The 21,159-nt window shown below is 39.5% G+C and overlaps 2 protein-coding genes across 5 annotated transcripts in view; one reads left to right on the forward strand and one right to left on the reverse strand.

Moving 5' to 3' along the window:
* Window positions 1–7,067, forward strand: part of mapk8ip2 (mitogen-activated protein kinase 8 interacting protein 2) — a 46,113-nt gene extending 39,046 nt beyond the window's left edge. The window contains exon 14 of one of the 2 annotated variants that reach the window (XM_057836116.1): window positions 1,300–7,067. In XM_057836116.1, coding sequence (XP_057692099.1) covers window positions 1,300–1,372 — 73 coding nt within the window. In that variant the 3' untranslated portion in view covers window positions 1,373–7,067. The remainder of the gene's footprint in view (window positions 1–1,299) is intronic. The other variant, XM_057836115.1, reaches the window with a different exon arrangement.
* The window catches only part of arsa (arylsulfatase A), a 43,463-nt gene continuing 25,879 nt past the window's right edge, over window positions 3,576–21,159 (reverse strand). The window contains exons 2-10 of one of the 3 annotated variants that reach the window (XR_009063194.1): window positions 20,912–21,152; window positions 15,207–15,425; window positions 14,960–15,129; window positions 14,761–14,885; window positions 14,557–14,684; window positions 11,537–11,639; window positions 11,172–11,470; window positions 7,914–8,010; window positions 3,576–7,151 (exon numbers count right to left, since the gene is read on the reverse strand). Coding sequence is in view for 2 of the 3 variants with exons in the window: in XM_057836124.1 (XP_057692107.1) it covers window positions 11,175–11,470; window positions 11,537–11,639; window positions 14,557–14,684; window positions 14,761–14,885; window positions 14,960–15,129; window positions 15,207–15,425; window positions 20,912–21,152 (1,282 nt within the window). In the remaining variant the exon portion in view is untranslated. Of the gene's footprint in view, window positions 7,152–7,913; window positions 8,011–10,652; window positions 11,471–11,536; window positions 11,640–14,556; window positions 14,685–14,760; window positions 14,886–14,959; window positions 15,130–15,206; window positions 15,426–20,911; window positions 21,153–21,159 lie in introns of those variants that run through there. The other 2 variants (XM_057836124.1, XM_057836123.1) reach the window with 2 other exon arrangements.

The raw sequence follows: 21,159 nt of genomic DNA on the forward strand, positions 1-21,159 counted from the left end.
TTTTAAATTAAATATTTTGATCAGAAATATTACATTACAGTAAAAAAAGTTTTTTTTTTTTCTTAATTATTTGGATAAAAACTGCACATTTTCCCTTATTTGTTTTTAAATTATTTTATTCCCCACTTTTTAATAAAAATAAATCTTTTTATTTAAATTTTATTTTAAATTATTTGTTTAAAAAAAAAAAAAACTTAATAAATTACTAATGGGAAAAAACTATTCGTTCTTATAAAGAAAAAATTATCAAACAAAAAGTACACAAACTGTACATTTTCTCTTGTTTTTATTTTTTTTTTTAAATAATTATTTTCATCAGAAAGAAAATAAAACTGTCAAAAAAACATTTTTTCCCCCCATTTTTTTCTCCTTAATGTATTTGGGTAAAAACAGCACATTTTCCCTTATTTGTTTTTAAATAGATTTATCTTAAATAAAAAGGTAAAAACAAAACAAACAAAAAAAAAACAGTAGCTTTATTTGTAATTATTATGATTATTTTTTACATTATTAATTCAATAAATTCATATTAATAAAAAAAAAAAAAGAAACAGGTAAAATTGTTTTTATGTGTTTTTTATATATGAATAAAATATTCAAATAGATAAGCTGTTTGAAAATTTATTTTACTTAAAAAGCTAAAAATCAATACATATCTTTTTAAATTATTTTAAATTTATTTCAATTTTCCAACATTTTTTCAATAAAATAATATGAATATAAAAAAAGAAACAAACAGGTAAATATTATTTTCTAGTTTTTTAATATGTAAATAAAAAGATTATTCAAATACATAAACTGTTCTAAAATTTATTTTAATCAAAACTCTAAAAATCAATACATATCTTTTTTATTTAAATTGATTTTAATTTTCCAACGTATTCAATAAAATAATATGACTATAAAGAACGAAACAAATAGGTGAATATTATTTTTAATGTTTTAAAAAATGAATAAAAGTATGATTTATTTACATAAACTGTTTTAAAATGAATATATTGCTATTAAAAAGGTAAAAAACAAATATTTTTTGTTAAATTGTTTAAATATTTTTATTTCACAATATTTAATTTCATTAATGTTAATGAAAGAAAACAGCAAAATATCATTTTTTTTAGAATATGAATCAAAGTATTTTTCAAATACAAAAGTCTAATTACAGTATGTATTATTGTTATGAATACAGAAGTAAATGTAGCAAAAATGATCCATGTCCGTCGTACTCAAATAACATTTTTATATAATTTCCACTTGGTCTCAGAACAAATATTAAATTTTTTTCCTTTTTTTTTAATTTAGTCGGGCCTTCCAGGAATACTACCAGGAACACGTGGAGTACGCCTGCCCCACCGAGGACATCTACCTGGAATGAGCCGCGTTCATTGCCTTCTTTGCTCATCTTTTTCTTCGAGACTGGCCTCTTCAGTTCGACATCTCATCTCCCCCGACGCTTTATTTGACAGTTTTCTATGAGACATAGCTACCTACTATCTACCTACCTACTAGCGACCGTTCACTCTCCCAATGCATGGCTCGTAGGATTTACCGCGCACAGCCACACGTATTCAGGAAGTACGGGCGAGCGGCTCGGCGAGGTTTGTAAATATGTATTTGTTTTGGCGCCGCTCGGGTTTCTACTGGTAGTCGACCGGCGGCGGACGGTGAAGTGAGCTTACCTCGGTTACTGTGGCGTACACGTGCTGTATATAGATGTATAGGGAGTAGACGTTCAAAGAAGCGCCTCGTTCACGCTCGCTGAAGGTGCTCGTTCGCTCAATTGACTCCTTCGCTGCCATTGACGGGGATAGACGTGCAGTCCATTTGGACTTTTACGGTAAGGTCCATGTTACCGACGGCTCTGCAATCCATTTTAAAAGTTCGTCACAGACGATGGTCTTTTACAGTTAAGTAAATGTTAGCGATACTTTAGCTAACATTGATGACGGTAGTCGTGTAATTCATTTTGACTGTGAAAAGTCTGTCATGGACCATGGTCTTTACTGGTTTTACAGTGCGGTACTTATTAGCGATGAGTAATATTTAAGCTAAAATTGATGGTAAAAATCATCCAATTCATTTTAACTGGTAAAAGCCTGTCATAGACAGTTGTGTTTTACAGTGGAGTAAATGTTAGCGATGAGTAATACTTTAGCTAACATTGATGGTGATAGTCGTCCGATCCATTTTGACTGGGAACAGTCCGTCATGGACCATGGTCTTCACTATTTTTACAGTTCGGTGCATGTTAGCAACTTAGCAATGAGTAATACTTAAGCTAATATTTGATGGTGGTAATCCTCCAATTTATTTTTACTGGTAAAAACCCATCATGGACCATGGTCTTTACTACTTTTATAGTGCAGTACATGTTAGCAATGAGTAATACTTTAGCTAACACTGATCATGATAGTCATTATATCCATTTTGACTCGGAACAGTGTTTTCCGAAATTTCCAGGTTCGCGGTGAACCAGTAACAGGCAAACATTCAGCTAACATTGATGTAATAATAGTCCAATCCCTTTTCACTAGTAACAGTCCATTATGTACCATGGTCTTTTACAGAGCAGTACATGTTAGCGGTGAGTTATACGTTAGCTAACATTGATGTTTATAATGCTCTAATCCACTTTCACAGGGAATAGTGCGTCATGTAACATGGTCTTTTATAGAACGGTACATGTTAGCGATGGACAAAACTAGGGTTGTTCCGATCACGTTTTTTTGCTCCCGATCCGATTGCTTTTTTTTTTTTTGCTCCCGATTCAATTCCAATCATTCCCGATAATTTTTCCCGATCATATACATTTTGGCAATGCATTAAGAAAAAAATGAATAAAACTCGGACGAATGTATACATTCAACATACAGTACATAAGTACTGTATTTGTTTATTATGACAATAAATCCTCAAGATGGCATTTACATTATTAACATTCTTTCTGTGAGAGGGATCCACAGATAGAAAGACTTGTAATTCTTAAAGGATAAATGTGACTTTGTATATTGTGACTAAATATTGCCATCTAGTGTATTTGTTGAGCTTTCAGTAAATGATACTGTAGCCATTTAATTGTTCTGCCCAAATGCATGATGGGAAGTGCAACCATGACTGTGCATAGCGGCACCAATTGATATATATTCTCTGCGTTGGGAAGTAACATAGGGTGTTAAGGAAAAGATCAACCACTACTGTTCTTCCCCACATTGCTTCCCACGATAATTCTAGTTGTTGAGTGATTGTAAGGCTTTAGCCAAGTAAAAAGAGGCTCCAGAGACTGCCAAAATTCTTTCTACTCATTTTACGCTGCCTGTTAGCTCTATGTATAGGTAAAACGGTGCCATTATAGATTGAACACGACAATGCGTGAGTGGGTCGGGCAGCGCATGCGTTAAATTGCATTAAATATTTTAACGTGATTAATTTTAAAAAATTGATTACCGCCTTTTACGCGAAAAATTTGATAGCCCTACTTTAAGCCAAAACTAAAGACTCTGGATGAATGTAAGACATTTTGTCTGTAACGTTAAATACAATTAGAAAACAATTTAATAAAAAAAAAAAAAAAATTTAAAAAAAGGCATGTCCGATATTTTTTTGCAGATTCCGATACTTTGAAGATGACGTGATCTGACCCGATCGATTGGGACATCTTTAGTCTTTACTACTTTTACAGTGCAGTACATGTTAGCAATGAGTAATACTTTAGCTAACACTGATCATGATAGTCATTATATCCATTTTGACCGGGAACAGTGTTTTCCGAAATTTCCAGGTTCGCGGTGAATCAGTAACAGGCACACTTTTGCAAAATAGACAATGTTTATTGATTAGAAAATGCAGAATAAATGAGATTTATTGATTACAATCCCACAAGAGCAAGCAAATAAGTATCAACAAATGTCAACGATGAGGCTAGATTTGAGTTTGTCAACCCCAGAATCCCCGCATTACCGTTACAGCAAAACGAAATGTCCCTTAGCAATGAAAACCGCTTACCGTGACAAATGAGCGGGGGGCGAACACACTTCGGTAAGGCGGCGAAGGAAGTCTGCCGGCGGGTCACGTACGGATCGCCTGGTTTTGTTCTTTTGCCGCTCTGCCGGAGTGTTTTGGCTCCCCGCTCATTTGTCACGGTAAGCGATTTTCATTGTCCATGTTCCATATTGACTGGTAACAGTCCGTCATGGACCATGACCTTCACTACTTTCACAGTGCAGTAAATGTTAGCAATGAGTAATACTTTTGTTAATAATCGTCTATCATGCACCATCGTCTTTTTCAGTACGGTACATGTTAGCAATGAACATAGTAATTTTACATACATTTTGATGGGTGACAGTCCGTGAACTGTGGTGTTTACATTTACAGTGTGTGGTACATCTTAGCGATGAGTAGTATTTAAGCTAACATTGATGGTAATAATCCTCCAATTTATTTCTATTGGTAAAAGCCAGTCATAGACCATGGTCTTTTACAGTACAGTACATGTTAGCGATGAGTCGTACTTTAGCTAACATTGATGGTAATAATCTTCTAATCCATTAATGACTGGTAACAGTCCATCATGCACAATGGCCTTTTACAGTACGGTACATGTTAGCGATGAGTCATACTTTAGCCAACATTGATGTTAATAATCGTCCAACCCATTTTGACTGGTAGAAGTCCATCATGCACAATGTTCTTCTACAGTATGGTACATGTTAGCGATGAGTCATTCTTTAGCTAACATTGATGGTAATAATCTTCCAATCCATTTTCACGGGCAACAGTCTGTCATGGACCATGATCATCACTACTTTTACAATGCAGTTCATGTTAGCAATGAGTAATACTTCAGCTAACATTGATGTTAATAATCGTTCAACCCATTTTGGCTGGTAACAGTTCATCATGCACCATGGTCTTTTACAGTACGGTAGCCTACATGTTAGCAATGGACATAGTAATACTTCAGCTAACATTGATGTTAATAACACTCCAACCGATTTTGACTGTTAATAGTCCATCATGCACAATGGTCTTTTACAGTGCAGTACATGTTAGCGAGGAGTCGTACTTCAGCTAACATTGATGTTAATAATCGTTCAATCCATTTTGACTGGTAACAGTCCGTCATGGACCATGATCCTCACCGTTGCAATAATGTTAGCGATGGGTAATACTTTAGCTAATATTGATGTTAATAATCATCTAGCCCATTTTGATTGGTAACAGTCCATCATGCACCATGGTCTTTTACAGTACGGTACATGTTAGCAATGGACATAGTAATACTTAAGCTAACATTGATGTAATAATAGTCCAATCCCTTTTCACTAGTAACAGTCCATTATGTACCATGGTCTTTTAAAGAGCAGTACATGTTAGCGGTGAGTTATACTTTAGCTAACATTGATGTTTATAATGCTCCAATCCACTTTCACAGGGAATAGTCCGTCATGTAACATGGTATTTTACAGAACGGTACATGTTAGCGATGGACACAACATTACTTATGGTACCATTAATGTTAATAATCCTCCAATCCATTTTGACTGCTAGGGCTGACAGTGATCATTCTCTACTAGCCTCTCCCAGTAAAACTGGACTGGACTTCTACCGTATCTCCGTCAATGGCAGCTAACGAGTTCATCTAAACAAAACAAACAGCAGATCTATTACTGTTAATGGCAGTCAATGCGTTTTTCAGAGGATTCAAATCAAGTCATTTTTGTTTCTTATGCAATTCTGAGTGTTTTTTTTTTTTTTTTTAAATCCCCATATTTTGAGCACTACGAATCCAATTAAACTAATTTGCTGCCATTGACGGCAATGGACGTCCAAATCCATTTGAACCAGGAGGGGAAAGGTATTTGACGATAACTCAAGAACGAAGAACAAAGAAAGGGATTATAAACAATGTGTTTGTAATATGTAATGAGAGCTGTGAATGAATTTTGGGGAAAAGGTCAAAGGTCACAGAGGTTTCTTGTGAACTCATTGGCTACCGTTGATGGCGAAAAACGGTTAATCCATCGATCATTCTCCGCCAAACTTCCCAGTTCAAATGGATTAGACGTCTACTACTTGAGAAACTCATTGAAATTCATAGCAAAAGCATGAAAAAAAGCCAGAAAATTGGACGTCTATCATCGTCAATGGCACTGAAACAGTTCAACAACTTTTTTTTTGTTGGCATTTTTATTTATCTTGAATGTTTTTTTTCCCAACTCTTTGTTCGTTCTTGAAAAATATCGAATTTACGTGTAATTTTACACACAAAAAACGGTACACGTGTAAATTAGTGGTGACACGATCATTCGTTTGTAATCCAGCCATGACGCCCACTGAAAAGCCATATTTTCATTTCGACGACTGTTCCGTCATGTTTTTGTTCTGGACGAACGACTTAAAAATAAAAAAATAAATAAATAAGTGGACAGGCTTCAGGTACGAAAACGAACCTCAAGGATCGCAATCCTCACACGCGTTTTTTTTTCTCTCGCTTTATCGCATCCGTCGTATAATCTTCTAGTAGAGTATTTACCGGTTTATATTCGAAAAGGAGGCCAAAGATGTGGAAAATTTAGTAAACAAAACAAAACAAAAAAAACACGCGGGCTTGGCTGTAATCATTCATCCCAACGCTGTCATTTAGCTGATGTATATAACCATAGAGACTCCCGAGTAGTGCTGTGTCCTTTTTCTTGTCTGTTATCCAACTATCAAAAGAATGAAGAACACATTCACGTACGCGCTGGGCAATAATTGGCCATTCGGATATTTGTTTCTCGGCATTACTTTTAGGTAAAGGAGAGCGGTGTCGCGCAGCTATGTTGCTAACTGGCTAGGATGTTTGTGTATACTATGTGCTTTAGAGGAAAACAGTGCAGTATGTGACTGAGCAACATATCTTTTACTTACTTGTACAATTCAAGGGAGGAATTGGCCTTGTCATGAATTTGGTCTTACAAATAAAATATATGCTTGATGTCTGAAATGATTGGACTCGTCGTTATTGTTACAACGCAGCACTAGGGTGACCACTGTGGCGGCTCGGCACTACAGACGGTGATGCCCCTGGGAAGTGACCATCACACCTGTGGGCGATTGCCTTATCGGGTGTTGCCTGATGAGGTAAATGCTATCAAGAGGTCGGGGGCAACCTGAAAAAAAAAAAAAAAAAAGGACATGAGAAGCATTCCACGGCATGGCCGTTGATCCCCCAGGATAGAAGGTTTGTTTTTTTTTTTTGCTTGTTGACTTTGTACTAAGCCTGAACGATATATCGTTTAAACATCGCCATCGCGATGTGCGCATGCGCGATAGTCCCATCGCAAGGACGTGCGATAGTTTTTTTTTTTTCTTTTTCCAATCCATTCGGTCTCACAGCCTCTCTCACCCCCTTTCCCAGCTCTCAGTCACTGCGGCACTTGCTTATTAAAGTTAACGATGGCTTTGATCTGGCCAAAGAAGCCGGGCAGCAATCTGTCAATCATCGTTTAACTTGTTAAACAGTTTCTGCAAGGTAGTGTGGGCTGGAATGAATGTGTGTGTCTGTGGGGGGAGAATGTGGAGACGTTCGAGACGTATAAAATAAACGCCAGAAGTAATTATGAGGAGTTTGTAATTTCAACATGACACTCCAAGAGTCACAGCCATGTTAGGTAAACAGAAGCATTCAATATAGCCAAGCATTTTTCTACTACGGTACTTTATTCTTGTTTAAAAATGATTCAGTAGGACAGTTATGTTTAAAACTGATCATAATTATTACATTTGGAGTGCTTAACAAGCATTTATTAATATATATAAAAGGTTCCGTTCTCGCACACACCATATTATTGTTTGCATTAGTATAACACATTCATCTAACTATAGTTTAGGCAGACTTCACTCAGTGCGCTTGACACAGTAAAGTTAATCACCTTATCGGGGCTCCTGAGGGGGAAAAGGAAAAATTGTACCATTTCTCGTAGGCCCCGTCTAACGGTTTGCATTACTTGAACACACGTAGGACTGCACCTAATATAAAATAAATAGCACACCATAGTTTAATGAAAAGCAGCATAGATACACAACGACATCTTATCATAGAAGCCCAACATATGCGTCACGAGCAAGATTGACGCACCAAAACCTGCAAATCAGTTCTGCAAGGACAAAGCGCTCTTTGTCCTAAAACAAGTAGAGCCAGCCCGGATAACAAAGTTGATAGCGGGCGCTATATGAGACATATGAGATGTTAAGTTATCAAAATGGTGACTTTTCTTTTTTTCTTTTTTCTTTTAACCTGTCCTGTTCAGCTGTTTGACACAGAGAATGGAAGTCTAAGTGCCCGGATTGTCTGAACAGTTTTAATGTTTCACATTGAGAGTCTGACATACTCCTTTTGTGATCATTCAACATACCTCATTTATTATGAAAAAACAGCGAATAGGAAGGGGTTAAGGGGGAACAGAAGAAAAGAAATACAAGAGAAAAAAGAAAAGAAACATACACAAACAAAAACAAGAAATACATTGAACAACTAGACTAGTTACTAATATGCTGGTGCTATCGTCAGCGAGATGTATTTCCGGTTTACACCATGTGGGGGCCTATTGGCCAGTGAAAGAGGGGGATGGGGTTGGGGGTGTCTATAAGACTATAAGCTAAGTGATTGAAAGGGGTAGAGTGTACACAAATCAGTTCTGTGATCTAGAACCCAGTAATCGTGTGAATCTCTTATGAGTGTAAGCCCGTTGGTGACCAACCCTACGCCAATGCATCGCCAATCCCGGCACCGGGACCCCCAACCCGAGCATGCCCTACCACATCCAGCAGCACGCAAGGCCCACCGGACGCACGACAGCCACGCAGACGGGTCAACCCAGGGCCACGGACCCCACCCAGCCAGCCCGGGGATGGAGGGGGGGCCAAGCGTGGCCCATCCCTCCTCCCGCAGCCCGGCAAAGGAGCCATCGTCCCCCCAGGGTGGTCCCCCGGGCCACCTGCGCACCTATCAACCGGCCCTCAGGGATGGCCGGAGGGGACGCACCACCAGCCCCACGCCTACCCCCACCCCCGCCCGCCCACCCGGGCCAGGAGCCACAGCCGCAGCCCCCCAACTGGCTCGGCACGCCATGGGACCCCCAGCGGCCCACTGAGCCCCAGGCAAGGCAGGGTCCCCCCGCCGGTGCAGGCGACACCCCGCTTATACACCGGCGGCCAGCCAGCGACCCGCGACGTAACGCAGGGCAGATGCCCAGCCTGAGAAGAGAGGGGAAGGTGGAGGCAGGAGAACACCCAGGAACTGCTACGGGGCGATGCAAGATCGGAGCCCCGACCCCCCAACCCACTCCCGCGGCCGGCAGCCCAGGCAGAAGGGAGGCCACACCCCAAAATGGTGACTTTTCATTTGCGGGCCTGACCTGGGCGGAGTACCAAAGTCAGGCTTATTTGGGGATTAGGGTTAGGGTTTAGGGTTAGGGCTTCTTCAGGGCAAATGAAAATGGCCAATTTGAAGTTCTGAACATGCTCGAAAACTCACTAAAATTTGCACATATCAAAATAGTGAGTTTTCTTTCACGGGCTGACCTGTGCGGGCTTTAGGGTTAGGGTTTAGGGTTCACACTCTGCTACTTGTTCTGTGATAGAAAAAAAATACTATGTACTTTTCAATGAAATATATTAGGGATAAATTGGTTCATCTTATGACAGCAGTGAAGAACTGCTTTGACTCATTAAGGCTGTTGCTTCACACTCTGCTACTTCATCTGTAGGAGAAAAAAAGATGCAATGTATTTTTCATTGTGCCAAAGTCGATGGGGTGCCAAAGTCGGACATTTTTTTAACAAAACTCCAAATTCAGAAAATGACTAATAACTTCCCCATACAACGTTCAATCTTTTTCATATTTGGCATGTACGTGATGTATCCCAGCCTGAACTCGACTTCATTGAAATATCACCTATTAGGCCTGGCGCCCCCTGCTGGGAACAGGAAATGGCGTTTTTTACAAGACCGACTCCTCCTCGAAGGGAAAAAAAACCTAATGACCCCCCATAAAAAAATCACCGAAAATAAATTGGTGAAATCAACACAGGAGTCCCGAGGGCCCGTTGACTCCTGCTTGCAGGGCTAGTTGTTCATGTTATTTTGTAAATGGAAAACATTCAGATGTTTGGGATGTAACTAAAGCAAAAAATAACTGTGTTAAAGTCAAAGTTATGTTTGAAATGTATGTTTTCACAAAAGGCTCGATTTCTCTGTTTTTTCATCAGAAATTGGAAAATTGCTCAAACTAAGCTATTTTCTAATGCTGATTTCTAAAGAATGGAAAAATATATGAAAAAACTTTCTCTAATCTGTCTTTTGGTGGCTTCCATGTTTATATAGCAATAGAACAGAATTTTCTGTGGGCCTTGCAAAATCAGTCAAAATCCAGTAAAATGGCCAGGAGCGAAAGGGGTCGCACCGGTGAAAATGGCTGGGAGTGAATGAGTTAAGAACGAATAAAGGTATTCTTGTTAGGGCTGTCAAATTATTAAAATTTTTAATCGAGTTAATTACATCTTAAAAATTAATTAATCGTAATTAATCGCAATTCAAACCATCTATAAAATATGCCATATTTTTCTGTAAATTATTGTTGGAATGGAAAGATAAGACACAAGACGGATATATACATTCAACATTCGGTACATAAGTACTGTATTTGTTTATTATAACAATAAATTAACAAGATGGCATTAACATTATTAACATTCCCTTAAAGCGATCCATGGATAGAAAAACTTGTCAACATGTCATTACACCATGCTCACTCCCCAAACCCATAAAATCATTTGGACCCAAGCGCCAGCAGAGGGCGCCAAACAACAAAAAACAGGTAACAAGCAACAAGCGGACATTACACTGCTGTCATTTTAATCTGAGCGGGGCATGTGCGTTAATTGCGTCAAATATTTTAACGTGATTAATTTTAAAAATTAATTACCGCCCGTTAACGCGATACTTTTGACAGCCCTAATTCTTATCAAACTTGCAGGATCGGTTTGGATCATGAAACAGAAGTGTTGATTACATTCTGCAATATCGAAGTCAAAACAGGATAGATGCCGGCTTCCCGGTTCTATTTGATTGGACGTCTTTCACTATCATTACCAACGGAACGTCTCCTGTTATAGTGTGTTAGCATTGACCTGTCAACAGCGACAGCAGCTAGGTTTGGGCGTGCATTGCGGACTGCAGCAAGGCTCCAGCCGCGGGTCGCTCCCTTTCCCGATCTGACTCTCCCCGAACACCATGGATGCCTCGAATTGTTCCTTGACTTTTTTGATCCTCTCCAGCAGCGCCGGGATGTCTGTCTCGCCGCCCGTCGCCAGAGGGTAGTGCTCCGACGGGTCGGCCTCCAAGTCGTAGAGAAGCGGCGGGTCGTGAACTTTCAGGACGGACAAGGCGGAACACTCAAAGTCGGGGGTGCTGCTGCTGAGGGTTGAACCTACGGGAAAGTCTTTTATTAGTAACTAATTGGTCTGAGCGAAGAGTTTGTATACGCGACGCTTACCTCGCGTGTAAAAGTGAGCCTTGTACTTGCCAAGTCGGAGAGCAAATAGGCCCAATTTTTCACTGGGATCGTAAGGATAGAACATCATGGCTTCCCTTTTACTCTGGAAAAAATTAACATTTTCATAGATACATAGTTCTGGGTTACAAACGAGTTCCGTTCCTATGCAGGCGACGTAACCAGAATTTCTGTGTAAATCGGAATAACCCTTTAAGTACCCCTAAATCTCAAACTAATTGTCCAAAAAGTCCAAACTGTATTGTATTGTGTTTACTGATGGAGGATACACTGCCCTCTGCGTTGGGTCTGGCTGGACTGTCGCCGTGTATGATTGAGACTGATGTCTGACATGGATAAAAGATACAGTGCCCGCCATAATTATTGGCACCCCTGAAAAAGATGTGTTTTTTTTAGCTTCTAATATATTTTTTTTTATTCAAATAATATGGGACATTAATAGAAAAAAAGAGAAAAATCCAACCCTCAATACAAGTGCATTCATTCAGTGGGGATATAATCCCACATAAAGAAAAAATTATTTGACATCAAATAATTTGTGTCAGAATTATTAGCACCCCTGGTGTTAAAACTTTGTACAACCCCATTTAGCCAACAAAAGAAGGTCTGGGGACTGAGATGGCCATGGGAGGAGCTTGATTTTGTGTCTGGTGAACCACTTCTGTGTAGACTTGGCCATATGTTTAGGGCAGGGGTGTCCAAACTTTTTGCAAAGGGGGCCAGAATCGGTGTGGTATTTCAAAGCATTCATGATGCCTTTGGAAGCGAAACAGCCCCACAGCATCACTGACCCACCCCCATACTTCACAGTGGGTATGAGGTGCTTTCAGCAAGAGAATGACCTTAAACATATGGCCAAATCTACACAGAAATGATTGTTATTTTGTCACACCCCTAGTACTTATTAGAGCTGGGAATCTTTGGGCACCTAACGATTCGATTACGATTACGATTCAGATGGTCCGATTCGATTCTAAAACGATTATTGATGCCCCCCCCCCCCTTTTTTTTTTTTTTTTTTTTTAAATATTTTGTACATTTGTTCCAAAATTGTTCAAAAATACTCTCAGGCTAAACCAAACTACTATTTCAGTATCAAGTTAACATATAGCAGTAAACAGATATACAAAAATAACAGTAAATAAAAAACTCCAGTCCCCATTCTGTATCAGCAGCTTTAAACTACATTCAATTAATTTAATGTTGTGAATCAACCGTTAAAGTTGTTAAAATTGCTCCCGTTAATCCATAATTTCCCGTTTGTCAACTTTCGACATGTGAAAGTTTTAAAACTATTTTAAAGATAGATTCAAGTCAATATTTTACCGATTTAGGAGTATTTTAGATAAAAAGTTAATTAGGTTTGCTTGGAAGGTTCGCTACAACAGCCTTGCAGAGAAGTGTACTGCTTTAAGATGGCGGCCGTTTACTACGTCTGCATCTAGCTTTTTGTAGATGTGCTGCAAACGCTACCGCTACCATCGTGCATCTAGTCTTATATAAATGATATCTACCGTAACATTATGTGGATGACGTACTTTTGTAGCAGCTTCAGGTATGTTGTTGTGTTTTTTTATCTCGTGGCATGAGTTGAGCTAGAGCCGTGAGTTGAGCATTGGCATTACCCGAGGGGCCGGGTAATGAGAAGCATGATGTTTAGCTACTCTCGCTCCGTTGCTCATTGACCGCGCGGCGCGCTGAGTGTGTTGTACTTCCGCTTTACTTGGCATATTTCAATAATCGGAATTTGGATGTTTGTGAATCGTTCTCGAATCTTCCACGGCCGAATCGCGAATAATCTAAGAATCGGAAATTTTGCACACCTCTAGTACTTATGTACCGTATGTTGAATGTATATATCCATCTTGTGTCTTATCTTTCCATTTCAACAATAATTTACAGAAAAATATGGCATATTTTATAGATGGTTTGAATTGCGATTAATTACAATTAATTTTTAAGCTGTAATTAACTCGATTAAAAATTTTAATCGTTTGACAGCCCTAATTATTTTATGTAAAGACCATTTTTCTTGTGTTGTGTTTTCCTTCTTTGTAAACTGTAAGATTAACATTTCACTTGTTTGAACAAAATACAGTGGTACCTCGACATACGATCGCTTCGACACACGATCTTTTCGACATCCGACGTAAAATTTGACGCGCCATTTGTTTCTACATCCGACGACATGCTGGAAATGCGACGACACGACAGCAACGCAAACGAACTCACGGCGGATTTTCTTGTGTGAGAAATCAACACAGGTTTCCAAAAAGTTGGTACAGTTGGTGAAACAAGGAAAAAAGTGATGCTTACCTTTGAAATGAAGATGCAAATTATAGAAAAATATGAGCGTGGGGTGCGCATCCGTGAGCTGGCTCAACAATACAGCTCCACGGTCCTCTTCCGACCACCGTTCGCCAGTCTTTATAAGTTAAGGTGGCAATTATTATTGTGGTAACATCGCCAAAGAAATCGCCAGCTTCGTCACGTTTTTATAATTTATTTAAGAACTTATTCAACACAAAACGCCCATTGCCCTCTGCAGTTGACTGTGCTGCTCTCAAGAAAACGAAAGTATTATCTCTACCGCACTGACCTATCTCACTGTGACGTCAGCCCCGCGGTGCATTCAGGTACAGCAAAAAGTGTCCGCCACATTAGAATCCAATTTGTTACATTATTAACGGAATCATTTTAATTTTATTATTATTATTATTGTTATTATTAATATTATTATTATAATTATTATATTATTCTGATTTTTATTAATAACTTATTTATTTTGCTATGTTTAATTGCCATTTATAATAATTGTACCAGCAGTATTTATTATGGATTTAGTGTAGGTTTTTGGGTGTGGAACAAATTAATGGAATTTTAATGTATTCCTATGGGAAAATCCTGCTCGACATACGACCATTTCGACTTACAAACAAGGTCTTGGAACGAATTAACTTTGTATGTAGAGGTACCACTGTATAATCTTTTTCTTGACTTACCTTTCCGTGGTTCTGAAGAATTTCAATCATGTCAACACCGTCAATCGCCACTGGGGGCACTCTGGCGCCCGCGAGCCGAGCGATGGTGGGCAGGATATCCAAAGTGCTAGCGAGCTCACGAGTCACACCTGAACACACGAAAAAAAAACGAAACTTCATTTTGGCGAATTGACCATCAAATAACATACAAAAGTGAAAACTAACCTGGTTTGATGGTGCCCGGCCAGAAAGCGATGGCAGGTTCCCTCATCCCGCCTTCGTACGTTGTACCTTTCCCGCATCTCAAGGCACCCGCGTTGCCGCCACGGGACATGCGTATAAGTGAAGGCCTGACGCAAATGAAATAACGATTCAGCGCCAAACAGATAGTTAAGAATTCATCTGAATTTCAATTGGGACTTACCCGTTATCCGACGTGAAAAAAACTAGCGTGTTGTTGATGACGCCGCTAGCTTCCAAGCTAGCGAGCAGCTTCCCGACAGTGTGGTCAAACTCTAGCAGAGAGTCTCCGAATGGGCCTCTCGACGTCTTTCCCGCTGTTCCCGGACCAGCGTATTGGGGGTAATGGGTGTGCTGGTGCGAGACAAACCTAAAAACTCTTAAATTGTAGTCAATAAAATGCCGCGAATGGTCGGTCATTGACTTCTTACGTGGGAAGGATAGTAGAGGAAGAAAGGTTGCTTCTTTTTAGCCGAGGCGGCAATAAAGCTAGTGGAAAAGTCGCTATATGTTTGCTCCAATTCCAGGAAGTTGACGGGTTGTTCTTTGATGACATGGTTGTGCAAAAGCGGGACCAGCACGGTACCCAAGTCGCAAGAACCGAAGCACTTGACGTCCGGGGGGAAGCACGTCAGGTTGTGACAAGGACCCTTAAATGGAAAAAACGTTGATTTAGTCATTTAAATTAGTACTACAATTAATTTGAGTAATTCCATTCGATAAAAAGCTAAAAATAAATTGTATTAGTTGTTGAAATTCGCCTCCCCAGTCAAGCCGCACGGAAACAGCGACAGCCAAAACAAGTGCCGCTCGGCCGATGCTGCCTCGCGAGCGCCAACCGGGAAGGCGGAACTTCGCCCGTTCTCTTCTTATTTTGACCCTTTGTACTGACTCCATGTTTCAAAAGTTTAAAGAAGACTCACCGAAAACAGGTTGACAATTGATTCGTCGACAATGGTCAAAAACAAGGCAAAAACAGACGACGGAGGGCGCAATGCTGAATCCGAAGCAAGGCTACATAGCAAATGTTCCGAGCAGCAAAATCTATCTTATCCAAGTGTCCAGCTTTTTTTAAGTCTGTGAGCCGGCCGAAGGTGTGTCCGGGCGATGCTTTGGGATCATCCATCTCTGGCCGGTTTCGGGCTGTTTAGGTGCGTGGATGGGATGTGGTTGCCACAGCGAACGACGCTGGTCTTAACGTCACAAGTGCCTGCTATCAACTTTGTTATCCGGGCTGGCACTACTTGTTTTAGGACAAAGCGCGCTGGTCTTTGTCCTTGTTCGTTTGTCGGGAGGACTGATTGCCAGAGCTGGTGCGTCAATCTTGCTCGTGGCGCACACGTTTTGGGCTTCTGTGATAAGATGGCGTTGTGTATTTAGTAGAGCTGAAACGAGTACTCGAGCAACTCGAGTAACTCGATTTTAAAAACTGATCCGAGTAATTCTATTCACCTCGAGTAATCGTTTATTTTGACAGCTCTAAGCATCACGTTTTGCTCGGACTACTTTTAATGCGGGACAACGCGCTGTCACGTGCGGAGAGGAAGAAGGAAAAAAAAAAAACTTACTGCAGCCAACAGCCGCCACAAACGACGCCAACGTTGCTAAATACTAGCCCGCACGATGCTACGTTGGTACAGGTAGAGTCTGATGCGTCTCATAGAGATCACATGTATGTTGAACTAGATGCGAAATGACAGACTCGGCTGCGTCTGGGCAGCGTTAGTAAACAGCCGCCATCTTAAAGCAGCAGAGCGCTAAACGCTAATAAATAAGATTAACGTTACTGTTGCTACTAGCTCACGTAACGTTAGCCCTGCGGAGGGCTAGGTTTCAATTAATTATGACCACTGTCGATGCGTGGCTAACGTGTCTTACATACAGGCTTTAACATAACATAGCATTGTGGAGTGATGAGGGTGTAAAATAAAAACTTAATCATGCTAACTATCAATTTTAGCTCAGTAGTCATTGCTGGATAAAACACCAAGTAGCACTGGTCCCTAATGTGCTCCAATACAGCCTGTATCATACATTTATTTTGAACACTGCAAAAACTCAAAATCCTATCAGGACTTACAGTTTAGACTAAAACTTAACTAGAACTTAAAAATGGCTTGACACAAAGAGAAATTCAATTGAAACACGTGGGAAAAAATCCTAACTTTTAAGTGATGTGTGTTATCAAGTGTAACGGCATTTTTAGGTAAGATATGTATATACAGTATATATATATATATATATCTTTTATAAGCGCTAAAGGTTTTTTGAGTGAAAGCAGTGAATTAGTCTTTTTTTTTAAAATTCTAGTTACGCAATTGTTGGCTGTTTTCAACAATATACATCGAAAATAAAGACATTGATTGACTGAAAATGGTTCAAGATTAGATGAAATGTCTTGTTTTCTCATGTATATTTATAATTGCTCTTCACCTAAAAATATATTTGTTTTATCCGATTACTCGATTAATCGATAGAATTTTCAGTCGATTACTCCATTACTAAAATATTTGATAGCTGCAGCCCTCGTATTTAGTCTGTTTCTTTAAACTATGGGTGCTATTTATTTTACATTAGGTGTGTTAGAGTAGTGCAGTCCTACAGTGAATATGAGAAATGATACTATTCCCTGATTGATTATATTACGTGTGTTCGAGTAATGCAAACAGTTAGACGGTGCCTACGAGAAACGGTACCATTTTTCCTTTTCCCCCTCATGAGCGCCGGTAAGGTGATTAACTTTACTGTGTCAAGGGCACTGAGTGAAGCCTGCCTAAACTATAGTTAGATGAATGTGTTAAGACTAATGCAAACAATAACATGGTGTGTGCGAGAACGGTACTTTTTCCCTTCAATAATTATTAATAATAATTTGTTAAATTAGAGCGGCACTGTAATAGTTTGCTTTGACGGTGTTGCAATTTAGATTTATGATTTGGGAGGATATGCTACCTTCATGTGGCAACAGTGAATATGACATACAGTGGGGCAAATAAGTATTTAGTCAACTACTAATTGTGCAAGTTCTCCCACTTGAAAATATTAGAGGCCTGTAATGGTCAACATGGGTAAACCTCAACCATGAGAGACAGAATGTGGAAAAAAAAAACAGAAAATCACATTGTTTAATTTTTGATAATTTATTTGCAAATCATGGTGGAAAATAATTATTTTGTCAATACCAAAAGTTCATCTCAATTAGTGCTGCAACAATTAATCGATTGAACTAGAGTATTCGATTAGAAAAAAATATTCGAATTAAATTTTGTTGCTTCGAGTATTCGTTTAATTAAAGTGGCATTGTAATGGTTTATTTTGAAAGTTTTATTGATTAGGGTGGATACATTGCCCTCTGGACTGCCTCAATTCACATGGCTGAATCCAACTGCTCCCTGGTAAGACCAAAGTAAGATAAGTTTTTATTTGAGCTAATGTTTTTTAATGCATTCATAATTTAGTTTAGGTATATTCAACCGTTTTGTGGGAATATGTGAAAAATTTGTTCAGAGCATTGTAAAACTAAAAACTTTAGCATTTTACAGCACTTAAGCTAGCGAACTTTTTCTATGTAAGCTAGCCATTTTTTTTTCTTGTACATAGAGCCTCATTAAAAAAAAAAAAATTATACCGATTGAGGCTCAGCTCATGTATTTGAATTATTCAGGTTCCTTATCTGATTACTCGATTATCCGAACTAACTAGTCCATCGATTAATCGACTACTAAAATATTCGTTAGCTGCAGCCCTAATCTCAATAATTTGTTATGTACCCTTCGTTGGCAATAACGGAGGCCAAACGTTTTCTGTAACTCTTCACAAGCTTTTCACACACTGTTGCTGGTATTTTGGCCCATTCCTCCATGCAGATCTCCTCTAGCGCAGTAATGTTTTGGGGCTGTTGTCGGGCAACACGGACTTTCAACTCCCTGGGGTTGAGATCTGGAGACTGGCTAGGCCACTCCAGGACCTTGAAATGCTTCTTCCGAAGCCACTCCTTTGTTGCTCTGGCTGTGTGTTTGGGATCGTTGTCATGCTGAAAGACCCATCCAGGTCTCATCTTCAATGCCCTTGCAGACGGAAGGAGATTTTCACTCAAAATCTCACGATACATGGCCCCATTCATTCTTTCCTTTACACAGATCAGTCGTCCTGGTCCCTTTGCAGAAAAACAGCCCCAAAGCATGATGTTTCCACCCCCATGCTTCACAGTGGGTATGGTGTTCTTCAGATGCAATTCAGTATTCTTTCTCCTCCAAACACGAGAACCTGTGTTTCTACCAAAAAGTTCTATTTTGGTTTCATCTGATCATAACACATTCTCCCAGTCCTCTTCTGGATCATCCAAATGCTCTCTAGCGAACAGCAGACAGGCCTGGACGTGTACTTTCTTCAGCAGGGGGACACGTCTAGCAGTGAAGGATTTGAGTCCCTGGCGGCGCAATGTGTTACTGAAAGTAGCCTTTGTTACTGTGGTCCCAGCTCCCTGTAGGTCATTCACTAGGTCACCCGTGTGGTTCTGGGATTTTTGCTCACCGTTCTTGTTATCATTTTGACGCCACGGGGTGAGATCTTGCATGGAGCCCCAGATCGAGGAAGATTATCAGTGGTCTTGTGTGTCTTCCATTTTCTAATAATTGCTCCCACAGTTGATTTCTTTACACCAAGCGTTTTACCTATTGCAGATTCAGTCTTCCCGGCCTGGTGCAGGTCTACAATTTTGTCTCTGGTGTCCTTCGACAGCTCTTTGGTCTTGGCCATAGTGGAGTTTGGAGTGTGACTGACTGAGATTGTGGACAGGTGTCTTTTATACTGATAATGAGTTAAAACAGGTGCCATTAATACAGGTAACGAGTGGAGCCTTGTTAGACCAGGTTAGAAGAAGTTAGACCTCTTTAACAGCCAGAAATCTTGCTTGCTTGTAGGTGACCAAATACTTATTTTCCACTCTGATTTGGAAATAAATTCTTTAAAAATCAAACAATGTGATTTTCTGTTTTTTTTTTCTTCCACATTCTGTCTCTCATGGTTGAGGTTTACCCATGTAGACAATTACAGGCCTCTCAAATCTTTTCAAGTAGAACTTGCACAATTGGTGGTTGACTTAATACTTATTTGCCCCACTGTAACTGGTTTAACATGGCTGAATCCAGCTGCTCCCTGTTAATTCGTAATGTGTTCGGGTCCGAATTGACCCATTTTCAAGCTTGGGTATGCGAAAATCAATTGTCCTTTTTACATGCCCAAACTTGAAAACTTAGGTTTTTTTATTTGTACAGATCAAATCTGGAGAGTGGAAATTGGTAAAGTGGTATTTGACATATGGCAAATTTTTACATATGGCAAAATGGCATTTGGCATATGGAAGTTTTTTGAGCATATGGCAAAATGACTTTTGGCATAGGCCTATGGCGTTTTTTTTTGTGTTTTTTTTTAACATATGGCAAAGTAACTTTTGGCATATGGCATTTTTTTACATATGGCAGTTGTTTTTGCATATGGCAAAATGGCTTTTGGCATATGGCAGTTTTTTTTTTTTAAATATAAAAAAATGGCTTCTGCGTCTGGCAGTTTTTTCCAATTTATGGCATAATCAATCAATCAATAGATCAATCAAATGAATTACCAAAAATATTACATAATACTGGTTTATAATTTATATTCAAAAAAAAAAAAAAAAAGGCTTCAATACCAACTTTTCAATGGCCGCATTGCTTTTGAATATCCCTGAAAGGATTTAAAAAAAAAAAAAAAAAACTTGATGAAAAAAAAAAAAAAAATTAATGCAGAATTTATTAAAAAAATCCATTTGTGATTTTAAAACGGCATTTTAAAAAAATTGAATAATATGAGGTGAAAGAAGACTAATATTACAAAAACCACCAGTAGATGGCAGCAATGCACCATTTAAGATTTTAACTCAGACCTGTTTGCCACTGTACATAACATATTTATGACTGAAAAAAAAAAAAAAAAGATACACAGACCAAAAAATGTATATGTGCAGTATTTACATGATATATGGGTTGGTAGTTATCAGAGTTAAATAGTATGTGTACCATTAACGTGATGCTTTATTACAACCATGTATGGTCAGACCGTCAGTCACATTGCTAGTGATACTTCGGACAAAACTGACCATGTCATGCGAGTACGGTATGCCCAGAAACTCGTCGAAGCCCTGCTTGGTGGGAAGGAACGTTCCATTGGGCCCGAGACCCAGGTGCCACTTGCCCACGGCGGCCGTGGCGTAGCCTAGCGGCTTCAGCACCTCGGCGATGGTGGTCTCGTTCAGCGGGAGGCCGCCCACGGAACCGGGGTACAGAACTCCGGGGAAGATGCCCGAACGGGTCTGGTAGCGCCCCGTCAGCAACGAAGCCCTGCGGT

Source organism: Corythoichthys intestinalis, chromosome 5, assembly GCF_030265065.1.
Source record: "Corythoichthys intestinalis isolate RoL2023-P3 chromosome 5, ASM3026506v1, whole genome shotgun sequence".
In the NCBI taxonomy this organism is placed as follows: domain Eukaryota; kingdom Metazoa; phylum Chordata; class Actinopteri; order Syngnathiformes; family Syngnathidae; genus Corythoichthys; species Corythoichthys intestinalis.